This window comes from Platalea leucorodia, assembly GCF_965183815.1.
Source record: "Platalea leucorodia genome assembly, chromosome: 10".
NCBI classification, from domain to species: Eukaryota; Metazoa; Chordata; class Aves; order Pelecaniformes; family Threskiornithidae; genus Platalea; species Platalea leucorodia.
Window position 1 is genome coordinate 15435164 of NC_138832.1, and position 18213 is coordinate 15453376.

Below are 18213 nucleotides of genomic sequence, written 5' to 3' on the forward strand. Positions count from 1 at the left end.
AGTTTCCCTACATGGAAACTGTTCTTGCTTCAAATGATAACATGCAAACTTCTACCACGTCTTACCGCATAGGATGAGTTATGTTGGGAGGAAGAAGTAATGAGCAGCTGCAAGCTGCCACCTTCTGTGTGGTGTTACCAGGAGTCATGGTTCTGATGGGAGATTGAGATGACTCTTGGTTTGGTTTTAGAAGGCCTGTTTAAGAAAGGAGGGGGGGAAAAAATGGAACAAGTGACCAAATGCTTAGTTTTCCAAGTGGGAGTGCTGAACTTGAAGGTGTAGTACTGGAATACGCATCTGAAATGCAAGCAATTAACATGCCAAAAAAAATTTTTATGGCCACACAACTTTTATAGTTAATCAGTAATTAACTTAGAAAGCCTGAAGTAGACAGTGGAGAATTGTGGTGCTGAAAAAGAAACTAAGGCACGTATCAACAAGTCACGATTTTTTTTTTCCTGTTGCTCTGAGATTTGGATGAGATGTTACTCTATATGAAAATAAGTACTTGCATATTGTTGAAACCTGACTAAGTCATAAAAATTTTGTAATATTTCAAGGAATAAAGGCTTACCCCCTTTATAAGCATAAAAATTTTGCTTTCAGAATGCTTTTTTGATTTTTTTTTTTTTTTTTAATGACCACTTAAAAAGGCCACAGAAGTCTCTTCGGTGGATTAAATGAAACTTTTTTTTCAGATTCAAAAGGTGGCTGAGTAGATGTGGTTTTTTGAGTGTTAGTATCATTTCGTGGCAGCATTTGTATGTTCATTTTTTTTTCAAAAAAATGTTTGTATATAACAAGCAGAAAGTTGAATTATTGAACGTAAAATGATGTTTCAAACTTCCATCTGCTAGTAGTTCTTCAACTTTCTCTTGCACAAACACACTGGAAAAAAATTTTTTTAGTTTCCGAGGCCAGGTGTCCGGGAGGTTTTTTAGTTGTTTTAGGTCACAAGTATGTGGCATTTTTGAACAGAAAAGAATTCACACACTCTCCATTTCAGCTGGGCACATTTAACAAAGCCATATGGGTGTGGTACTATTTGTGTCTTCTGACTATTTAATAAATAGTGCTCCTCCCAGGCTGCTAAGGTAGCAAATGCGTAAGGGGTGGATGAAAGGAAGAGAATGCTTTATATAACTCTGACTTGTTCCAGATCAGAATTGACTGCAATAATGAAAGGAGTGTCCACACTAAAACATTACAGAATACCTCCAATGAAGGTAGTCGGCTGCGCACGGGTAAAGAACGTAATCAGAAGAAAGAGAAAACGGACAGCGCAGATGGTCAACAGCCACTGGTGAATGGAGTACCCTAAACTGCATAATTGTAAAGTCATATTTCCTATACTGTTTCAGTAATTCCTATTCCATGTTAGAGAAACTTGTTAGGCCAAAGACAAATAGTAGGCAAGATGGCGCAGGGCATGAAATGAACATATGTTCTCTGTTAGCCTTTTTTAACATCAACAGTATGCAGTTGTTTTCAGAATAAGAAGTTATTCAAATATTTGCATAAAAATACCTGAATTTCCAAAAATCGCTTTCAAGTACATATTGCAGTTCAAACAATGAAAGATTCTTTTTTGTTTGTTTTAAAAATACTGAGCTGTGCATTGGTAAACTTTCTGTTCAGTTGTACCATTTTAACACATCGGGTCAAATTCACTGCTCAATTTCAATTTTCAGAATAAATAGTGTTTGCAGTAATCAAATTGGCTTCTGTTTTCAATCTAACTTACAAGTTCTTCATGAAATGCTATGTCGTTTTATGTCCTGTGTCAGTTCACATTCTGGTCCACCTTTTTCAATATTTTAGTGGACCCTGAAATATGTGTGATGTAACAATTGTCATTTTCATTAGCAAAAAAGTTGTATGATCTGTGCCTTTTTTATATCTTGGCAGGTAGGAATATTATATTTGGATGCAGAAATCAGGGAAGATGAGTTGGTAACACTAAATGTAAAATATATGTAGCAATCCTTGTCAGACGTTAGTACTTTATAGACAAGTGCATGCTTTCCATAATTTTTTCCTTACATAAACATTGAGTTAGGCAGTCATAAGAATAGGAAATTTATTTTGCACTGAAGATTTGGCAAATAGTGTTATTGAAAAAGGGGTGTAATTTTTTTCTTTGTAGGCAGTACAGAAGCTTTTTTTTAAAAAAAAAAAATTAAAAAAAAAAAAAACTTTCCGTTGTGGAAAACTAAAAAACTCATTGTTACTGAGGGAACAAGTGTAATGTGTTCACGAGCTAGTAATGTGTGCCTGCTATTTGGCCAGATGACCAGTTTAAAGCGCTGATGTTTTTCATCCTCCCAAAATTTTTTGAATTGTTTATTTTAATTCGGGGACTATCTCAGGAGAGGTAGGAAGAAAATCACCATGTGTAATGCCCTGGAAAGTGCAGATATAGTAGTCGGAGATATTGGAGGTAGAACAAAAATTCATCATATTTTGAGATACAAAGTCTGAATTACCAGCCAATTTGAAGGTGTCATAGAATTTGATCCAAAGTACAGTCGTACACCAGGGAAGGGCGGGAAGTGGTGGGAGGAGCTGTTCTTTCTTTTATGTCTGATCACACATTAAACTTACTGGGCAAAACTGTATAAGAACCTTCATTTTAATCCATTTTTATTGAGATTACTCCAGAAGGAGAGCCACTGTTTATGTACAGAATTGTACAAACTTGACCTTGCCTCTGATGTATTTTGTGAGTTTTGTTTCTTTGCTTTTTTCATTCTTTTTTTTTTTCCTTGCATACAGGTGAGCATACTAAAAATGGCAACGAACTGCACATGAGTTAACAAATATAAAAATGTCTTAAAAAGTATTGCCAAACATTAATGTTGATTTCTAGTTATTTATTTTGGGAATGTATAGTATTTGAAAACAGAAATTGGTACCTTGCACACATCATCTGTAAGCTGTTTGGTTTAAAATACTGTAGATAATTAACCAAGGTAGACTGACCTTGTAATGTAACTGCTCTTGGGCAATATTCTCTGTACATATTAGCTACAACAGATTGGATTTTATGTTGACATTTGTTTGGTTATAGTGCAATATATTTTGTATGCAAGCAGTTTCAATAAAGTTTGATCTTCCTCTGCTAACTGATGTTGATGCAATCCTTATAAATGATTGCTTTTAAAAATCTCAACTTAAAGTAGAGAAAGTATTTCTTTGTTTAGACTTTAACTGTAGCCATTGTTTATTTACACATTTTAGAAGACTTCTAAAATATTACCAGTTTTCAAAAATATGGCACATAATGCTCAAGAAAATGCAATCTAATTATGAAATGGTACAGTACCTGCTGAGTTGTCACACTACATGCACTATATTTCTCACATTCAGTGGTTGAGTTCACTAAGGTGCTGACTAGGTTAAATGTGAAATTACTAAACTACAGTCTGACTAATTAGCTGCATTCCGTTTTCAAGTGCATTTTGGGGTTATGACCTTTTCCAGTATTTGTGTGCTTAACATGTATCCCTTTCAATTCAAATTCCAGTGTTTTTAAATGTTATTAAATTTCAACAAATTAAACTGTGAATCTAAATGTACAATTTTATTTTGAAAAGTCATGTTGTTACCAAACTTAAAAGTGCAACAAATGTCTGATGCTTGAGTTCAGGTCCGTCCTATTGGTAACTTATAAAGTATGGTCTAATGAATTAAAGTTATTTTTAAAATAAAGTTCTTTAAAAAGAGTGAGAGGTATTTGTGAATGATGCCAAAGTCTAAATTCAATAGGGTTAAGCTTAAAGCCTATGAATTAACAAATGCTTATGAAAATAGAAAGTTTGTGTTTCCTTTCTTTACTAAATGCATTCTTGGTAATGGTGGTGGGAAGTTAAGATTTTTGGAGTTGGTATAAAAACTTCTCAAGGAAAAAAAAATATTTTTATACAGCTTTTTTGAAACACAGATAAATATCTCTCTTCCTTATGAGCATTCATGAGTTCAAGAAGTAAATAGGTTTAGTATCTTGAATACAGAAATTACTTAAATTACTTAGTTATAGATGAGCTTTTTAGGCCCTTTGTGCCTCTAATGTCAAATACTGTGTACCATGCTTGCTTTCAACAATCCAGAAATGAAATTAAGTACTGCAAGTATTGATACCGAGTGTAGACTCTGCGTCCTTCATAGGAGCACTTACTGTGAAAGATAACTTCTTTTCCTGAACTGCAGTATGTTTCTCTGCAAAACCCTTCAGTATTGAATATTAAAGGAGAATAGATTAATTAGCTTCCAATGAGTATTCCTCAGTCACTTCAGGAACCCTGCTGCATGGTTCTCGTGAGTGGCACTCTATATTGATCAGCAAGAGGAAAGGTGGGTCTCAAATTTTTTTATCCTGTGTATTGTTAAAGGTTTTGTCTGTTTCCAGGAACAGTAGGACTGGTAGTGGAATACCTGTCTTGAGGGGTGGGGGGAGATGTTGATATTGCCTCTGGTGGCTACTTTTAAAGAATTTTTCTTTGGAAAAGTGACAAGGCTTAGCTTGATGTAGTTTCCACAGTAGTGTGTAATAAGCTTGTTTGGCATCCACTTGAACTTAACAGTACTTAAGTTTTGGTCCTGAAAGACAGTAGTAGAAGAGTCTTTTCCAGCCATATTCACATCCATGAAAATCAGGGTGACTAGAAGAACCTTTAATACCTTAACAGTGTAAGACGGCTTTATATGTTATGAAAAGCGAGGTTAGCTCTGAGTGAAGTGTTCTGAATACATTCTAGTTTGATCTGCAAGGTTCTCCTTGCCAGAGTTTCACTGGGCTTAAGTGCAGTGTTGTTTTCAGATCACAGTTTTATGCTGTTTTCATCATTGAAAGGGTTAGATTTACTACAGCAGCTCTTTACTCTTCAGCAGTACGAGTCTCTCACAGCAGCCTGTGGATCTTCTGCCTGCATGAGGGGATGAATCTTTTTTTTTCCTACTCCTAACAATTTTTTTAGATGTATCCCACATCTGTCACTCCTGCTTTCACAGTTATGAAGGTCATCCATCCTGAGCAATTTGTGATGGAGAGAAATAATTGCTGCTAAACCATGAATATGAATTAGTTGCCACTACTACTTTTTTATGTTGTTTAAAAATTTGTTTACAATAGGCTTTAAAGTAGTAATTTTTGTGTGCTGTATGGAAGTGGATAATAAAAAAGCAACAATTAGAGATGATTGTTTTGTGTTTCTATTGAGGGTTCAATAGGGCAAGACTTTCTTAGATTCTTGCACTGAATAAAAGAGATTATTTCCAATAAAAGCAGTTAATTTAAAGCAAAAATAAAAATTCCCATGGCTGTAGTCTGTATAAATGACTAGGAACTTGACTGTTGCAGAAATGGTATAACAAAGAATTGTTTGGGGTGCTTTGGGGTATTGGATGTGTTTTTTTGGCTACTGGGCTCAGGTTGAGCCTTAGGCATAGACTACAGTTACAACAAGGAGAGTCAACAGTCCTAAATTTGATAGAAAGAAAATCACATGGTCAACATAAAAATGTGGGGTCAGTTTTCTTGGATTCTTAGCAATCTGAAAAGTCCCGTATTTGGGCATCAGAAATGCATCGCACTATATGCAGTGTTCCATGAGAGAGATCAACGTGGAAAATCTGAATTGCATGTGAAACCATGCTTCAGAAAATGAAGAGTGTTTGTTGTGTATTGGGCATTTCTAAGTATCTCCTCATTGGCGCTATTGAGAGTGGCTGTGCCTGGTCTGTGTATAGAATAAAGCAATGAAATTGAAGATACTGTATGTTGTTGCTTATATTAGCAAGCCAATACTGCATACAAATTAGGTTAAAAAGAGTCACCCTTTAAACTTATTACTCAATTAACTGAAATGAATAAAACCCCACAACATTTTCGTGTGAATATATAACTTTCTTCGAGATCACTTATCTGTTCAGATGGCTGTTGTAGCATACGTTTTTTCCCTAAAACATAACGAACTGCTTTAGGCAGCTCAGCTGTTTGGGGAACTGCTGATTTGGGGGCATCTGCGTTTACTTAGGGTTCTCTATTTTTTAAAACACTGTTCCTAGTCTATTCAAAGAGCCTTTCCTTAATAAAAGGAATGGAAATGTCTAAGAAAGATTTGTGTCAGACTGTGCTTTTGCTTCAAATGTGCAGGTAGTTGGTGAACCTACAGGATGATCCTGTTACCTAATTAATTCACATTTAATGGATTATTGGGAAGCTCTGACCAAACTTGGTCTGTTTTGAGAGGAGTGTATTTTGATGTCCTGAGATTACCTGGCCTGCACAATTAGGTGGTGTTTCTGTGTTGCACACTGAAGTGTGATGGGTAATAGCATAAACTTGGTTTTAACTTAGGGAATTAGGAGGCTAAGAGGCTTTGTAACAGTCTTTGGGGGAGCTGATTTTCTTCAGACTGCATGTGCAGCTTTTTCCTGGCCCCTCTGTTGATGCGTTGATCACATCTGTACTGTTCATTGTGAGCTGCATCACAGTAACAGGCAGCCCATTGTGATCGGCTTTGATTCCACGTCGTCGTGCGTACCGAGTCCGTAGTTGCTGTACTCCGGACAGCTGTAGCCTTCCTCTGCCGACAGTAGCGGAGAAGACAGCAGCAGCAGTATGTAATGGGGAAAACTGGAATTGTCTCTTTCTCTCCTTTATTTTCCTTCTCCCAGGAAGTGTTTTCCTCTTCCCAATTTGTCCTGGATGGCATTAGATTTTAACAGGTATCTTGGAAAACATGATTCCTGTCCTCTTAAGAAATAATTTCACATGTAACTACCAAAGCAAAGTTTCTCCGTGGGGCAGAATGTGTTTGTATATTACTCTACAGAACAGGTACGTTCTAACGGCAGGAAAGCTTTCCTCATTTAGCAGCAGGAGTGCAGAGAGAACAGACCTTTCAAAGGCCAATACCTGTGTAAAATGCAATCTTTCTTTTCCCTGTATAGCACTTCAGAAAATGGGGTTCTCCTCCCTTACCAATACTAACAAAATCTCTAGGTTTAAGCTGCCTTAACAACTAAATATATGTGATAATAATTGAAAAAGACCTTTTTAGGTAACAACAGGAGCAGCAGGCAAAGTGAAATATAGCATCTGGCAAAGCAATCTTCAGGGGTTGGTTGGAGGTAAAAAACCCAGCTTAAACCTGCTGTTAAATTACTATAAATGACTTGGGGATTTCTAAAAGTATTTTTATTCATAATACATTTTGAACAACCTTTTAAATGTTTTTATCCAAAGCATCTCATACCCTCTGATTTTGAAAAGACTGAAGAATTCAATGAGCTATACTAGAATTCAATTGTAAGCTTCCAATAATTTTGAGTTCTTCGGTCCTGATCCCTGTTCATTAAACCTGGATTAAAATTTTTAGCTAAAAGTGACCTTTTTAAGGTGTCAAGTGTCCAGCTCTGGGGCACTTCAGAGAGATGATTTTTGGCTCGTGTCTGTTAACAGGATGCCTCCCTTTAACATCTTTAAATGAATAATTTCTTCAAAATCACTTACTGCAAAAAGAATTTTTACTGGGTTTGGCCTTCTTATTGCAAAAAAAAGCAGTCCTGCTCTGTGCAGCAAGCAGTCTGCTATTGTGTTTGTTCTAATCCATAAATATGAAGTTAAGATCAATAAATTTTTAATGCATAACTACATACCTGTTATTACTGTTGGTTTTATTGTAGTAATGCTGCTAATTGGCACCCATCTAGTGTGGAACTACGTGGTACTGATACTGCTTTATAGCATCAATTCAAGTGAGTATTGCAAGGAGAAGAGCATTTTCATAGAAGCAGCAAGTATTTGTACTAGCAAGAAGTTTACAATTTTGTTGTCTTGGTAATGATGGAAAAATACTGAAAAATATTACAAACTGTTAATTACTCCAGATGGGATTGATGAGTCTTAATACTTAAATACAGCAAAATATGGTTTTTTTCCCCAACTATAGTTCCCATTTCCCTCTTTGTGCATCTGTATGAGAAACACATGCTGCTTTTTTCATCCGTGGCAGTCTATCTTGCTTTTATTTTACCTTTGATTATAGATTCTTCTATTTTTTCCCCACTTTAACTGTTTTTTTCCAGCATACAGTTAAAGGTGTTTTATCTGTTGAGATTTGATGTATTTGCTTACTGCAGCAGGTGGCTCAAAAGAGTTCGCAAAGATTTTTGGCTGATAACTTGCACTCGCACAGAAGTTGAAGTTGGTCATCTGACGTGTGTAAAGGATCAGCCCACACATTAAGCTTGCATTTGATCCTTTATGCATTGAGAAACCAGACTTCAGAGACTGCCTTTTCAGGTCTTGGTGAAAGGCTGTCGATTGCTGCAAGTGTCATTGTAAAATGCTTCTGCAAAATCTAGATGAGGAAGTTGTTCTGTCTCAAACCCACATTTTTCCAGAGTGTGTGTGTACGAGCTCTAACGTAGATATAAATGTGATTTATAAGTATGTAATGCAGCTTATATCGGTAGCGCCCATTAAGCCTATGTATATGGCTTGTGTCTTTTTAAACTCTCATATGAGAGAGTAATGTATAAGACAACCATGGTTGTATTTTCAGATCATTCTTACCAAACTGATTGTCAGATACCTCATCTCATGAAATTCCTGTGAAATTATTACAAAATCTTTAAAATTTTCTGTTCTTCTGCCTTGGTTACTGTTGGGGAGGGGCACCATGCCATGGCCATTGGTGTGAACTTTGCTGGTCACATTTCTGTTATATGCTAGTTTCAGATTCTCTATTTTGACATATGTTCAATTCTTCCTACTTGGGTTCTTCTTTTTCCCAAGGGAGTTTTGTATGGCACAGAAGAGGCAAGTTGTGCCCCAGGACAAATAGAGAATTTATGCTCCTGGTGCTGCTAGCTGAAGAATCATCCGAAAGACTGAAGTTGTTCAATACCTTAGTTTTTGGCTAGGCCGTGATCTCCCTTCTGTTCACAATAAACTATAAAACCTTGAAATGGCTTTCAATAAACTCCATCACTGAAAGCTATTGAAGTTGTGATGGTGTAAGTTTCTCATATGGAGAGAAAAAAGGCAAGCAAGTAGCAATACTGGTTTTCTTCTCCCCCCCCCCCCCCCCCCTTGTGGAGTGGTCGATTGCCAGTGGAGTCCCACTGTGATTTGCACTTTTGGTTTAATCTTTTGATGTAGTGAGGCAGGAAGGTTTACTGATGCCACATTTTTCAGAGTAGTGTACGTGAAAGCTGATCGAGAAGTCCCAGAGCCAGCAATCAGTAGGGTTTGGGAAAATACTCCAGTACCTCTATAACCTCTATATTCAGGGATGTTTTGCTCTTTTCTACACAACTGCTGTAGGTCACTGTCTAAAACAAGATGTTGAGATAGATGCATGTTTGGTTGTATCTGATAAAGCTGCCTTTCACCATGTTTCTGTGTTTCAGTTGGGGTCTGAACTTTATCTAAAACAAAGGCCAAAAGTTCTGCTTGCGTACGTCAGAGAAATACATCTATAGATACAGGGTTTTCATGTAATCTGCACCTTATAGGTGAACAGTAGGGCTTTTTATCTTGACAATTTCCACCTGAATGGACTCTTTAATTTAAATTTCACAGCTTTAGTTCTTTACTCATTGTGGTTCATGAAGCAATTTGAATATAAGTGAATACAACACAGACATCTATGCTTAACCTTGCTAGCCATCAGTAGTCACAATTCACAATGACTATAAATGCCTTCATAATGAAAGATAATCAGTATGAAAATGTCATTACATTTAATGAATTATGGATATTTTGATGGTAATGAGCCAATCATTATGAGCTTTCAGGTTTTGCACAGCCAACTCAGCATACTTTAGAAAAAAGTGAAGCGGCACCCAGCAAACTGAACGTGAAACTGAGAGAGGCGTATGAACATCTCGTAAGCTTCTTCAGGCCAGTGAGTAAGTGTCACTTCGTCACTGCAGCATTGTTTCTCTCCTCCCTTTCCCCTTCTTCTGCCTCACTCCAGTCCACCCTCCCACCCCTACCTGTCAGCATTTAGTGTATTTGAAACCCTCAGCCTGATACTGTAATACTTACTAGGTCTCTTCGAAACGATATTGTTAAATGCCCCTTTGGAACAATCAGAAATTTCCTCCGCCGCGTTACTACCCTCCTACAAAACCCTTCATTGCCAGTGATGTGATTGTGCTAGAAACGCTGGGCAGTTCGGCACAGGATCCACCTTGCCTAGCTTTGTTGTGTCTGTCTGAACTAGTTTTCTAGTCTTCCCATGTATGCTTAGGAAGAAAGGAGCAATTTGGCACATCCTAAGTGAGAGAAGGATTTTGCCCCACAGTAGTGCGTCTCCCACTTCTGCTGGCCAGGGAAGGCTCCGGGGCCATTAGCTTAGACTGAACCACTCACCTTTTGGACTGCTGAAGTTAAATGAGAAGAATTACCTTATTTCATAAAATTATTGAGAAGGAAATAGCAATGCTAATTTGCTAATATCAATAAGAAAGATAATATCTATGAATACAGAAAGGGCTTGGCATATACAAAAATCGCAAGCCTGGTTCCATAATTGTATCACAGACAAAGAAAGGAGAAACAGAAATAGCAGTTTTCACTTAGTATGTTTCTGCATTACCTTAATATCGGTGTATCTCCACAGCTATTACTACCACCTAGCCCTAGGTAAACACAGAGGTCTCCTGAAGTGCCTGATCCCCCATTTAATAAACTGAATTTGGCTGCCAGTAATGTCTCTGGTAAACACAGGATGGACAATGCAGCCAGTCTTGGGAGTGTTGCTGGAACCAAAGGATGCTTTGCAGCTGCCGTGAATGTGTCACGTAAGGGATGCGATACCAAGTGTCACAGGAATTAAATATATAGAGACCTGTACTATTTATAACTATCTTACACATTTAAGCCCTTCCCATAGAGGATCTCATGATTATCATTAAATCTGTTATTAAATAGCAATTTTTTTTAATTGCTTATATATTTTTTTCAATAACTGGATTGGATATCTTGGGGTTTTGTTCCTATCAGCTGATTTTCATCTGCTTGTAGAAAAATGCAATTGGTGCCAAACAGAGAGATGGTTGGTTGCAATATATTCTTTGCCGGTCCCTTCAAAAAAAAAAAAAAAAAAAAATTCTGTTTTCTTTTTTGAATTAGAAAGTCTGGACAGAAAATTTAGCTTGTCTTTCCCACTTACTTTACAAACCTAAGTACAAAACAGTGGCACAATGGTGTTTAGATTTGCTTTTGTAAATCTTACCAAAACAAAGCAAATTACTTAAGATTTTGTATGACATGATTTTAGCTTTTCTGTTAATCTTAATATAAAGATTGATTAGTTTTGAGGAAAGAATATACATGAAAGTCAATGATACTGTTTTCTGGCAGACTTACCCTATCAAAACATCCTAGGGACACCAAAATGATAACTTCCTTCTACTTGAGCATTGCTCCTAGAATAGAGATCTTATATATTATTTCTTTTTTTTTTTTTTATTTTTAAGCATGCAGTCACAAAGGCGAACAAACATTAACTCCTTGTCATGTAGGAGAGGGCCTTAACACAACTGAATGCTTGGAAAATAAATGTTGTCCTTCCCAAACCAGCCATGAACTGAAATGTTACGTGCCATTTAAAGACAGTAAGTATAGTTCTGTAGATGACTGCCTCATAGCCAAATGCTGCTTCTGCTCAGACAATGCGATTTTCATTTCTGTTTCTTCCTTCAGTTTTTCAGGTCACCACTCTCTTCAAAGTAAGTGTAAGCTTGCATTTATTTCTGCATATATATATATATATATATGTAAAAATACAAAAAACAATTCAATGATAAAGAGTTGTCTGGATATCTTGTCAACCCCAGCACAAGCAAAGAACAAGTGATGTGATACAAATAAACATAGTCATATATGTTAGTACAAAGAATGGACTGAAGGCTTTATTTGTGAAAAGGGGGATTTAATCCAAAGTAGTAGTGACTCTGTGAAAGTGCTATGAAAAAAAGGTGAAGGAACTGGATGTATTTAATCTGGTGAAGGGGAGGCTGATTGGTTATTTAATAGCTACTGAAGCCTGTTTAGAAGGGCAGTTACTAAGATGAGGGAGCCACAAATTCTTCTTGTTAGAACCAGATAATATAACAAGTGGGAATTGCCACTAATTGATGCTTGGGAAATTTAGCTCGGACATTAGGGGAAAAATATTCGTTAGGAAAGTAGTGCAACTCTGGAACAAGTCATCAGAAAGGTGGTGGAGTCACCACCCTTGGAGGTTTTCAAGACTTGGCTAGACAAAGACACAACTTACTTGACCTCATGTTGGTGGTCGCCTTGCTTCAAGAAGAAGGTTGGTCTACATGATGTGCAGAAGTCTCTTAGAACCACAGAAATTTTGGTTGTGTGTTCTCAAATTCTAACCTTAACAAAATATTTTACCTTTTTTATTTTTTTTTGAGCGTAGACTTGGTGTGCATGATTATTTTCTCTCTCATACGAAAGAATGCAGCAAACTTTTTTTGTACATCCTACCTTTGCACATAACTCTTGGTAATCTCTGCTTTACTGAAAGGGTTGAATCAAATCTTAATTTTTGTCATAACTTTTTTCCTGTTTGTACAGCTTGGTAGAAACAGTTGTTGCTTTGCACAGAGAAGCTGCTTCAAAAAACCGGAAAAATGCAAAAAAGTTAGAGGCTTTTTATTAGACATAGAATTATTGGGTTTGGAAGGGACCTCTCAAGAATGTATAGTCCAATCCTCCCTGCTCAAGCAGGGTCAGCTACAACAGGTTTCCCAGGGCTGTGTCCAGTCAAGTTTTGAATATGTCCAAGGACAGAGACTCCACAACCTCTCTGGGCAGCCTCCTCCAGTGTTTGCTGTTTGAACCCTCACAGGAAAAACCACCAAAAATTCTTATGTTCAGGTGGAATTTTGCATCTTGTGTCCTTTGCCTCATGCCCTGACACTAGACACATATCTCATCATTTTCTGTCAAGAACTATGTCAAGATATTAGAGCGATGTTTGGAGACTCATAGACTTAAATAGGAACAGAGCCAAATATTACCATGTTTTTTTCTAACACAGCAATTCCTGTTATATTGTACCCTTTTTTTCACCAACAATTAAGCAGGAAGAGTTCTCAGACACAGGCAATCTTGCCAAACATGGATGTTAAACTAGTAAAAAGAAACCATAATCTAGAACTTAATGGTTTAGGTCTTCCTGATATAATTCAGCATACCTCCATTGATTTCAGAGATGATATCCAATTTTCAGGAAGAGCTGACTTAATGCAGATACCTCCAGGGAATACTTGTAAGCTAACATGAATTCACTTTCTGCTTGTTTGTCCTTGCTCAGAAGCAAGCAGAGGTCAGGATCAAACCTTGAAATTTTTCCTGTAGTTGAGCAGCTCCACATTCCAGTGCTAGGGCAGCTGTAACTACTACAAGCTAGATAACTTCTGATAGAAGAAAGCACCATTCCACGTGAGGCCATCAGAATCTGTTTATTAGGTAGGGACATACTGCTGAAATAAAATGTTTTAGTAATATTCATTCCCCACTTGGGCCTTTATATTATGTATAAAAGACACTTCACTATAGTGAGAAGAAAAGCTGTACAGTGAATATTATAGCTCTTCTGCTCATTTTTAGGACACACACTCAAGCAAATGTTAAAATTAAATATGCTTATTCAGCTGTGACTGCTTGATTCCTCATTCCAGTTACGCTTTTATTGTTTGGACATAAATATCAAGGGCTGACTATTTTACAGAATTATTTGTTCATAGATTAATTAGCTACTTGAATGCTCCTGGATGTACAACATATGTCCAAAGAAAATACAAACACTTACTGCCCTGGGAGCACATGCTGTTTGCCTCGTAGCAATCTGTTGACAAAATAGAAGCATTTAGCAGATATTAGACTCATGGCACTTGCATTTCTGTAAGATGGTCACAGGTTGCATACTTGATGGTTCTTATCTGGGAGGTTTGTGTTGAATTTCACTAGGAATAAAATGAGGCTTTAAGAAAATGCTGCAGAAGTTATGAACTGAAATAGATAAACAGCATTCATTTGTGTGAGTTTGCCTCTGTTCTTAAAGAAGCTGCTAAAGGACTTTGATTCACACACACACCTCCCCCCCCATGCCCTGGGCTCACTCAAACCCCAGTCGCTTCTGAAACTAACCAACCGAGCACTTGGAGTATTCAAACCCAGGTCAAATTTGAGACTTGATCTTTCTTATCTGAGCTCATTTCTAACACCTACTTTTTTCCATTGCGTTGCTGGCTGAGATACATACATGTCTGTCTTAGAGGCTGATCTCTGTCATCTGTATCCCAATATGTACCTCAGAATGATTCGTAACTAATGCAAACTTCTGCTGACTCTACAGATATGCAACTGACATTTCGACTGCTTGTGGTTGTGGCAGGAGGATTTTTGATTTTCGGGTGTCTACCATTCTGTTGCTGTGCCTGTTTGCAGAGAAGGTAAGCATTAGAGCATGACCAGACCAAATTTATGATGTACTGCTACTAAACATAGAAAATATGGACAACTGACATGTTTGAAGTCAGTGAGAGGAGAAAAGATTGGAAAAAAAGGCAAGAAACTAATGTGCAAACATAAAAAAATGAGTCCTTCTGTTTTGAAGCTGCATAAAACAGTCAATTTGGCTTAAGGAAAAAAAGTTTGTTAATACCCCAGTACTCTTTCTAAAGACCCAGTTATAAAGGACTTAGACTTAATCTTACTTCCCTTGCTTGGGAAGGTGCATGTAAAACATGAAGGCACGCTGCCTGTAGGTTAGAAAATGAGTCTGCACATAAAGCCCTGAATGGAGCTTGAGCAGTTGTGCCTGAACTTGAGTTCAGCTCTGCAGGAAGCAGAGATCCTCTCCTGGGCCAATATGCTGAGGTATGGAAGGCCCAGCTTCTGCTCCATTGACTCTGTTATCTTCCCCCACTTTCTGCCCCTGCTCCCCACCAAAGGCTAATATATCCATATATGTTAAAGCCACTTGATTGCCATTCTTCTCCTCTTTGGCAAGAAGGTAACACTAACAACTGCCAGTTGTGAGCAAATGAGACTTAAGAGCAAATCAAGCTATCGGGCAGCCTGCAACGCTGCACGCAGCCCATCCTGTTCAATGCAGACAGGTTTTTAGGACACAGTGTCCTGAGTGCAAAGAAAACCCAGAACATCAGTAAAAAAGAAAAGGAAAGTTTGGAGGAAAAGTTAATTTCACTTTGCAACATAAGTTTAAACAGAAACAAGAGAGAAAACTTCCTGCCAGTTGCGTTAGCTCTCAAAAATCAAAGGGAGAACGGAGACAAAAATGGTTCTTTTACCACTGCCTTCGAAGGCACTTCTACAAAAGAGTGATGTTGCCCATGGTAAACAACTGACTGCTGCACAGGAAATGGCATGTGCCAGCAGGAGTGAATTATCTGAAAGATAACAGGGAAGAAATGAATGAGAAAAAGCAGTTTGTAAAGAAGAACAAGTAGAAACGTGTCTGTGTGGGATAAACGTAGAGTTACGCAGTAAGACACAGAAGGAAAGAACACAGTAGTAGGCCTGAATAGAGTAAGAGAGACGGGCTGGGAGTGTGCTTGGGAGAAAAGCAAATTAATTATCTCGAATGCTTCTAATGCGCAGTGCTTTTTTTTTTTTTTTAATGTATAGGGCACATTACAGCCTGTGAGTGCTATGCAAGCAGTTTAGCATTTGATATTGTGAAGAGTTTTGGCATGTGTATATGTTCTTATGATAATGGGAAAATGTAAGCTCCACAATGTCAAAATCATTCAACGAAGATGGAATGTATTAACATAACTGTGCTTTATTTTTCTAAGGTTGTAGTTCACATTGAATGGCTAATGCTATAGCTTGGTTAATATGACAGAATTGTCGTCTTTGTGAAGTTTTTTTTTCCCCCGAAGTGTTAAACTTTTGCTTTACTAAGATATTAGTAGTCTGTGTGGGATCATATACATGCACGTACACACACATAGACTTTACTAATGTGGCTGCTTAGCAGATGGCTATTTGCTATGGAGTTCCACATTTAGACAAAACCTGCTGTGAAAATCTCCACATTACATCTTACACTGTGCTCAACAGCTGATGTTCAGCATACAGATAGCTGCACTGAGTCATCAGTGACTCTGAAAACAGGAGGCAAAGAATTAACATGGAATTATCATAAATTTTCTGGAAAATGAATTAATATGTGTTCGTTTTGAGAGAATTCACATTAATGTCTAAATGATCATTTCTGTGTTTTTTCATAGCCAGTGAAACTTAGGAATATTGCTGTTCTGCTATGACTTGGGTTTTGCTTTGTTTTTTAATGCAGTGATTAACCAGATGCTAAATGGTTTTAATTTCCAACATCATATATTTGAGTTCTAGGGAACGAGGAATCCTATAACATTGTAACTTTGAGTTTTACCAGTTTTAGAGACAGTTGACAGAGGATATGGCTTTGAAAAGCATTCCTTAAATAGCCTTCTCTCTGGATGGAAATTCTTTTGTTTTCAACGTTGTATGGTCATTGTTGAGACGGTCCTACGTACATTGCTAAAACTACTGCAATGGACGTGCACAAAAGTAAAAATTGTTCTCTGGAGTTATCAAAAAATAAGACGGCTTTTGCTGATGAAATTTGGGATAATTGATTAGTTCCACTGTGCCCCTTCTAGAGCAAATTCCAAGGTTTCCCATAGGAATCTGTATTTATATTTTTTTAAAAAAGAGAGAGAGAGAGGGAGACCAAACCTGGGCAACTAGCTCGGGAAAGCTTTTGCAGGCACTTGTGTTAATTAGCTAGGGGTGGCTGTTTTTCAAGAGATGCCCAGGACTAGGACAGCAGAAGTAATTCCATAACATGGCCAGACTAAGAACGTGTAAAAGCATGGAATTCCTGTAAAATGGATAGAGGGAGCTGACTACTCCTCCCCTTGCCACGCTTGATCAGCACCAGTACTTTCCTGAGTCAGTGAGGCTTTGTTACTTCCACATCCCCACTGATGAACTGTGTGTTTGCTTCCTTCCAATGGTATTTTTCATGCAGGAAGCAGAATCGACGTGCACCCCTTCCCTGGTAATTGACAGTTCTCTTGTGTGCTACCAACACAATATCTCTTTTCTTGAGCTGTGTTCTCTGATGCTTTTGCTATGTCAATAACTGTGCTATCCTGTCTTATTTCTCTCAGTTTTGTTAGTCTTAACAACCACGTGCTATGATGGGTAGGTTAAGACACTAAAGGTTAGGAAAATGCAGGTGCACTTAACTAGTGCTATATTTGAATAATACTGCGTAGATTTTTAAAATAGAGTAAGAACTGGAGGTCTTCATTTCCTGCTGAATTCCAAGTACATATGTGGGAAGCAGGCCATAGAATTTGGTTGACTAGTTACTGGGAAAATTTCTGGTCATGGTTGCATTATATGAATCAGAAGGTGAGCTGAAATTCATGAAGAAAGTGTAAGAGATGAGAAAACCTTATTGAAATGCTTTTCCTAGCCTTAATCTGTTTGTGTTCTAGTGATGAAATGTTGTGATGGCCCCTAAAATCAACTGTAGCTTTGCTTCCCCCCCCCCCCCCCTTCACTGGAGCTAGGATTTCACAGCTAAAGTCCAGGTGTCAACCAATTTCAGCTGTTGTTTTAATATGTTGCAGTCCATGTATCAATCCTTTACGAAGGGCAAACAAGGAAATAAAGCAAATTGTGCAGAAGAAAAGAGCACGTAGTGAAGATGTTTATGGCCTTTTACAGGATTGACTTGAAGACTCTAAGGACCATGAGAACAAAAAAAAAAAAGGTAAACTAACCTTGGAGTATTCTTTTGTACTTTCAGTTTAGGATTGTTATCTTATATCAGTTCTGTATAGAATACTAAACATATGCAGTACTAAATGCCTGTTGCTTCCCAGTCAGTAGACTTTGTCAAAAGGCACTGTTTATCAGGGATCACCTTCAGTTTCTGTTGTGGGAGAAGTAATGAGAGTCTGCAAGAATTTGATTGCTGTCCTAGGATGCTAAATGACAGCAGAGCAAGCCATGGACAATATTACAGTTCTAGGTTTAAGTCCTCTGCCATTTCAGTGTTCCTTATCCCGTGTGCAAACTGTCTTGCATGGAAAAGTGGAAAAGCAAAGTAAGGTTTGCAGCTTTCAGATGTGGATCCATTTACAGGTACT

General features: G+C 37.6%; 2 protein-coding genes across 6 annotated transcripts in view; both read left to right on the forward strand.

Moving 5' to 3' along the window:
* FMR1 (fragile X messenger ribonucleoprotein 1) overlaps positions 1 to 4998 on the forward strand; it is a 37221-nt gene extending 32223 nt beyond the window's left edge. The window contains exon 16 of one of the 5 annotated variants that reach the window (XM_082323155.1): positions 1211 to 4998. In XM_082323155.1, the coding sequence (XP_082179281.1) occupies positions 1211 to 1321 (111 nt within the window). In that variant the 3' untranslated portion in view covers positions 1322 to 4998. Of the gene's footprint in view, positions 1 to 1159 lie in introns of all 5 variants that reach the window. The other 4 variants (XM_082323154.1, XM_082323157.1, XM_082323158.1 and 1 more) reach the window with 4 other exon arrangements.
* Positions 4999 to 7691: 2693 nt separating this feature from the next.
* LOC309595708 (fmr1 neighbor protein-like) lies at positions 7692 to 17794 on the forward strand (the record flags this gene model as incomplete). Its single annotated transcript, XM_082322966.1, has 5 exons — positions 7692 to 7761; positions 9808 to 9921; positions 11497 to 11634; positions 14397 to 14493; positions 17692 to 17794. The coding sequence occupies 5 exons, from the start codon at positions 7692 to 7694 to the stop codon at positions 17792 to 17794; spliced, it is 522 nt and encodes a 173-aa protein (XP_082179092.1).
* Between the last annotated feature and the right edge of the window lie 419 nt (positions 17795 to 18213).